The sequence below is a fragment of the Malurus melanocephalus genome, unplaced genomic scaffold (genome assembly GCF_030028575.1).
Source record: "Malurus melanocephalus ecotype Western Australia unplaced genomic scaffold, MMel_1.1 scaffold_138, whole genome shotgun sequence".
In the NCBI taxonomy this organism is placed as follows: Eukaryota; Metazoa; Chordata; class Aves; order Passeriformes; family Maluridae; genus Malurus; species Malurus melanocephalus.
Genome location: NW_026623370.1, coordinates 1101545 through 1108344, shown reverse-complemented (window position 1 = coordinate 1108344; position 6800 = coordinate 1101545). Strand labels below are relative to the sequence as shown.

Below are 6800 nucleotides of genomic sequence, written 5' to 3'. Positions count from 1 at the left end.
GCACCCTGTTCCAGTGCTCTGCCACCCTCAATGGACAGCAGTTTTTCCTCATGTTTTTTTTCCCTAAGGTAACAAAAGTTTCCTTTCCTAGGGGAAGCACTCTTCACAMGGCTGAGGGCAAGCGGCTCCCCAGGGCAGACACCGCGCTCCGAGCGGGCTCGGCTCCCCCCGCCCGGGCCCACAGGCGGGGCCCCGCCGCCCTCCGGCCCAGCCCCGGCCCTGCCCCTCTCCGGGGCCCGCCCCAGCCCGGTACCCTGCTGCTGCGGCCGCGGCGCCGCCGGGGCTCGGCCRAGCGCTGCACATCGCCCGCCTTCCCGTGCCGTCCCTTCCCTTCCCTTCCGGCGGGCCGGCGCCATGGGGCGGCGAAGGCTGCTGGCGGCGGCGGAGCGGCTGGCGGGGCCCTGCCCGGGACAGGCGCGGTTCCTGCTGTAAGGAAGCGCGGCGGGGCGGGCACGGGCACGGGCGGTGGGAGAGCCCGGCGGTGACGCGCGGAGTGTCCCCGCCCGGTGCCGGCGGCCGCACCGTGACGCTTTCCCTCTCTCCCGCACAGGTGGATGCTCCGCAGCTCCCGAGGCGAGTGAGGGRCCCCGGGCGCAGGCGGTGGTACCCGGCCGAGGAGAGGGGCTCCGGAGCCGGGSGCTCTGTGAGCCCGGTGCGCTCCAGCGGGGGCTCCTGCCGTGGGGGAGCAGCGCCTGGAGGCTGCGGAAGGACAGGAGGGAGCGTGGCAATGTCGGCTTGCCCTTTTCCTCCCTTTGCCCCTTGCCCTGCACTGTCCCCGCTGGGYTGTGTTGCGGGGATGCCGGCAGGAACGGCGAGCTTGCCGGGGAGCAGGGCCAGGTGTTCCACTGGGGTTTAGGGGAGGCACCCGAGTCCAGCTCTGGCAGCGGGAGCTAATGAGGGAGGTGTAGGAGCGAGCTTCTTACTAGGGCTGAAAGTTATCTCAAAGCGTTTCTTCATCCCGGCCTGAGATCCTGTCATCTTACAGTTAAAATGGGAAAAGAGCTTTATAAGGCTTTGATATCCCTGATCTGATGGAAGATAGTGCCCACACGGAGCTCCTTGCATAATTGTGAGCCTCTTGTTTAAGATTTTTAGCAAGGAATTGCATTTTTTTCAGGAAAATCTACAATTATGTATTGTGCAAACTTGTGCCATGCATAAACTTAGCCTAACTTGTGCTCAGCTTGTTCTTGTCTTCTAGCCATACTTTAAACATAAGAACTTGTACCTAGGTAATGTTAAAATGGAAACACAACATTTTAAAGTTTGCTTATAAAACATAATTWTTTCATACTTTTGCCTTTATTTATCTGTAGCTAATAAACATGGAGTAGAAAGGATATGTCCTTACTGCTTCCAGTTCCTGGTTCCTGACAGCTACCGGGTGCGCCTCAAACCAAAGRTGAAAGTGACTCCACAGATAGAGAAAGTTCTTAAACGAGAAGCAAAGAACCAAAAACTTAACATGAAGCAGACAAAGCTTTTGAGAAAGTACAGGGAGTCAAGAAGCATTCTGGTAAGGATATTCATGTGGAACTGACAGGTACATGATATTTACCTAAATTTCATGTCCCTATTTCAGTGGCATAAAAAAGAAGATAAAGAAACCTTTCTCTTAGAAGAGGAGCCCACATGTTTCTTTTTCATGAGCATAAGACACTTCCTTTCTTTTTGGAATGATGACATTTTTTAGATCTGTCGTCCACAATAGACAGATCATGAACACAATGACAAGACCAATAAGCTTTTCTCTCCAAAAAAACGTCACAACCCCACATTATCAGAGAAGCTACACAAGCAGCTCATTTGCCACCTTTGTTTCAGTTTTATCAGTTGTTGAGTAGATACGTTTTGACACAAGCTTTACTTAATGTATTTCACTAGACTCTCGTGGCTACATTAGCTTATCATTGCTCTACATATAATTTCATTTGAATATTATATAGGAAGTCTCAAAACGAAACCATAGAGGTTATTTCAACAAGTTGATGTTTTTCTTGAGGCTTCAGTTATTTTTCCTGAAAGTACTCAGGGATGTGAGATTTAATTASTATTGGAAGAATAACAGTATACATTTAATTTAGTGTTGCCAAGGTATGTACTGTTTTTAAAACACATTATGTAAATAGTTAYGGTAATAAATGAGACAGCACCCTATTGTGCCCAGCAGTTGCTGGCACACTAAGTATTTTCTTGGATGAGAGTCDCATGGTTTCAGGAGTAAATTTTGTGAAACTAAAAGAGTCAATAAAACAAACTGAGGAAATATCACCAAGGTTCTTGGCTGACAGAGCAAAACAAGATGCTTCATCCCCAAATTGTAGATCGTAGTGAGCTTCAGAACAGACACCTGAAAAGGTTCTTCACCCAGAGGGTGGCTGGACACTGGAACAGGATCCCCAGGGAAATGGTCACAGCACCAGCCTGACAGAGTTCAAGAAGCATTTGAAAAACACCTTCAGGTACATGTTGTCACTCTTGGGGTGTCATTTGGAGAGCCACGAGTTGGACTTGGAGGACGCTTGTGGGTCCCTCCTGACTCAAGTTATTCTGTGATTCTGCAAGCTGAAATATTTGCTTTATTTTTCTGGGATCACAAACATTTRGGGTACACTGAGGACCTTAAACTTAAAAAAACCTGTCTCTTTAAGCAACTGATGAACGGAGCAATGTCCTATGAAACGATTATGGACTCTTAGACCTATTGTGTATCTGGAGAGTGTAGGGACAAACTATGCATTCATATGAGTAGTTTAAAATTCAGTTTAAATTCATTTTAAACTCTGGGTAATATTTTGATCTTGCTATTACAGTTTGCTGTACTTGTGTTCCGTTCAGTTTGAATTTGTCCTGTGGATTATGACTTGAAATGGTTCTTGTCWTAAGTCTTTAAAATGCTTGTCAGCAACTGGCAGCTTTCAAAATTAGCAATGTAGATCCCTGTAATCTAATACCTGAGACTTGTGAAAATGAAAATTCCAGTGTGGTTGGAAATTAAAGCAAGCAACAGTGTGACAGGTTGTACCTCTGAGACCTTTCTTAGCAAGTAGAACTTGATTTTAGACTGCTGCTGCCATGAAAATGCATATAACATAGGAACTGTTTAAGGGCTTTAAAAATTTTTGGAGTTACCTGCTGGTCCAGTTCAGTGCATGGAAATTAGCTGTGAAGTGCTATGATTAATCCAGTAATTCSTGCATTGTAAGGTGGTCACCTTCATTTATATTCCATGCAGTGCTAAGTCACGATGAGATGCTGAGTCTTTCCCACCTGAATATTATTTAGAAGACCTAAAAATACATCAATTCTTGAGCACTAGACATTAATATTCTTATTTTTAGTCTGTTAGRCTGACAAAATAATGTCTAGAAGAAGTCAAAATGTTTCTATAGAACTAAAAATGGTTCATTTCAGCATCTGCAAATGTAATTTTTACTAAACAATCTGAATTTAGTTAAATTTGCACACTTTGAAATCAAGAATGATTTGGTGTAGATGTATTCAAAACTGCTTAGACATTTTTGTGACAGTCTTTTGAGTATGTTTTTTTAACCAGAAGCATCATGTAACTGTTTTTCTGTCAGTCTAATTGGTGCCTCAGAAAGTTGTCTGGCTGTATTACTTTCGTATCTCTTAATATGAGCAGTTGCCATGGCAGTAAGGATATCAGGGTTATCTGACAGTCTCTGTGACTGTGTGACATGATCTGTTCTGATGCACCTCTCAGCTTACTGTGCTGTTGAAGTTCCCTGCAGCCTTGAGGTACATAGAAGAGAAAGTGCCCCTTGTTTAGAATGTCCTCTTTATTCTAGTAAGTACTGTTGCCCTAATACAAAGCCTTGTCTTTGTTCATTGAGACTTACTGGTTTTACTTAAATGGGTGACTGGGTTTGAGAGTTTGGTAGTTTAAATATTTTATCTCAAAACTCCCTGAAAAAGTGCGCAATAYAACTTCATTAGGAGCAGAATATGCTAATGACTTTAGATGACACAGAATGTCACGTTTCTTAGCCAAATACCTAACRTATAGGGGTGTTCTTGTATGCTCAGTGTATCTTGTACACTGAAAATATTATGTGCCCAATTCAGGTGCTGTTTCATGTCACTGTCATAACAAGGTTGTTCTCTATTTCACTGTACAATGTTACACTCACAGGTACATGTCTCCTGAAATCAGTTAGTAGGCAATTGGAGTAATTTCTAGGTAAACCCAAAGGATGTGTYTGGCTTAAGAAGCCTGAATTAAAATACTAGTTATAAAGTGTATGTTACTTTTTAGTATCTCATGTTTAACTTAAGCAAATATTTAATTTGTGTCATGGTATTTGGAGAACAGTTTGGATAATTCTTTTACTGTTTTAACGAGGTGGAAAGACTGAAAAGCATCTTTATAATTCCTTTATTCTCTTCATAGCTGGTTACTTGCAAATCTTGCAACAAAACAACAAGACATTATGGTAAAAGCAGAGATTTTCTGGCAATCAAAACACCAAATTCTGGCACTCCAGGTATCAAATCCAGCCTGAAGACACCAGATGTMAAAATTCAGTCTGCAAAGAAAATGACACCTGTAAGCTGCAGCAGGTTGGGATCTAAAGGAAACAATCCCTCATCACTTTCCAGGTTCCTATTTCTTTCCTATTTAAAGCAGCACTTTGCCAAGTAGAGTGTATTACATCTTGTTGATTTTAGATCAGTCATTTAATAAACTTTAAATTGCTAACTAAGGGTGTTTCTCAGTGGTATGGTTTCCAACCTTTAAACACAAGGATTCTCATGAAAAGCCACTGTGTGCAAAGAACACCCAGTTATATTTGTGTCATTAATCTGAAAGGTGTCTTAAAATTTGCATAACAAAGCTATATTTCTAACTGCTCACTTGCACATGAAAATACACTTTTTATTATTTTTYACTCAAATTATATATGTGTGCTTTCACAGTTACTTCGTGTTAATTCTGATTTCTCCTCTTTAAGACATTAGTCTTTTGTTTTTCAGGACACGTGAATCGGGACAGGCAACAACCAACTCTGCTTCCAAGACTCCCCGAAACTCCAAATTTCACTTTTCTAAGCTAAAACGGATGCTCGACCTTGAAGAAAAAGAGAAAAGCCAGAAGGCAGATTTCAAAGCTTTCTTGACTTTACTTTAGTTATATATTTTTTCAAAGTAATAAAGATTACAGCAATAAATATTGTTCCAGTTTTAGTAAGTCAACAGAGTGATTTTTTTAAAACTCAGGCTACCAACCTGTACCTTGTTAAAGCATAAGCCATACTTTTTAGAAGCAAGCTCTGTTTCAAGTGATTGTCTGCCAGAGGAAGATGAGAAGATAGTTCAATATGCTTGGGAATCTTGAGCATGTTTTGCAGTGTCTGATGGCATGGGAATTAAAAGCTGGCATTTATCCTTTGAGGAAGCTGATTATGCTCCCAACAGGACCATTTAATTTTCAAGATTAAAGATTTTCCATTTAAGTTTGGCACAGAGATGAGAGAGGACAGTATAAAGTCACTGTTCAGGACTGAGATTATAGCCTGTCCTGCATACAAACTGCAGTGATAGTTCTGCAAATGGTGCTTCACACTTCCCCTGTAAGAGCCAGTTAGTTAAAAGAATTTACATTCTTGGATTTAAAGGTCTGAATTTTCCCCTTTTTTGCTATTTTAATGAATAGTTTCCTTTAAAAGCCTTCAGACTCAGTGAACACTGCTTAAGAAATAGAACTAGCAAATAACTTGGCAGACTGAGAAGCAGTCTAGGGCAGGGGAGAACAGTTTTTTGCAAATTGTAGTTAGGAGTCTCAGAGACTGGCATGAAACTTTTTGATATTRCCTGTACACTTGCACAGTAACTGGAGATTTCACTCTTTGTCTCTTATGTTCATGTAGGATCAAATGAACTGCCATTCTTTAATGAAAATACAAACCTTGGAGTGTTGCCTTTTCCAGTGTAGAACCTGGCATTAATTCACCTGTTGCTGTATTTACAATCCAGTCCTCGAAAAATACTTCATTTTGTTGACACAAAAAGTGCATTGCACAAAAGTATTTGAAAAAACAAATTTTGCAATAAATTTTCATATTAAAAGTACACACATTAGATACTGCTTTACTTCCCGTGAGGTTTACATTAAACAGGCATCAGGCATCTGCTGTGTTATAAGGTGCCCCAACATTAATGTGTTTGTTAGATCAAAGCACATTTTCCCGTTGTCCCTGTTTACAGTTCTTCTTGTACAACACCTTGTGGTCTCAAGGGTGCATTCCTTTTGGATAAAACTACAGATAAGGGATAAAAGACACGAAGGGGGGCGCACAACCAGTGTGCTGAGAAAGCTAGTGGGCAATATATCCACAGGATCACAGAAGAGCTGCTTTAAGCTACATGCCTCCAAAAAGTGTTTTGTGGGAGATAGGCACCAAGCTACAGGCGATCTGCATGCCAGGTATGTTACCATTGCAGCACACTATTTGTCAATAGAGACAGACCCTTGTCATGCTCCAAACACCTTTTTTTACTTTGGAATTAACAGAGTTGTCAGGTATGTCCAGATGTGTTGTTAAAAGGGATTGTCATTGTGAGCAAATAGACTTTATTCTGGGAACAAAGGSAAAAAAGTAATTCAGTATGTGCCTTTCCTTGTTTTACAAGCATGCCTCAAAATGCTGGGTCGAAATAATCTCCAGTGCTTTTATATTATTCCTAAACCTTTAACAGTGTTTTTTTCTGTTACAGAATCAGTGTATTGACATAGACACACATATGTATAAACATATCTTTAGACATTATATATATAT

At 41.6% G+C, this 6800-nt stretch overlaps 1 protein-coding gene across 2 annotated transcripts; it reads left to right on the top strand.

The window, feature by feature from the left end:
* Window positions 1-295: 295 nt before the first annotated feature.
* Window positions 296-6044, top strand: CUNH18orf21 (chromosome unknown C18orf21 homolog). 2 transcript variants are annotated; one of them, XM_057371029.1, is made up of 5 exons: window positions 296-428; window positions 551-573; window positions 1317-1516; window positions 4415-4584; window positions 4999-6044. In XM_057371029.1, the coding sequence occupies exons 1-5, from the start codon at window positions 355-357 to the stop codon at window positions 5150-5152; spliced, it is 621 nt and encodes a 206-aa protein (XP_057227012.1). In that variant the 5' UTR covers window positions 296-354; the 3' UTR covers window positions 5153-6044. The 2 variants fall into 2 exon arrangements, with proteins under 2 accessions (XP_057227012.1, XP_057227011.1); XM_057371028.1 differs by having other exon boundaries at window positions 311-428; window positions 4415-4623; window positions 4999-6042.
* The last annotated feature ends 756 nt before the right edge of the window (window positions 6045-6800 follow it).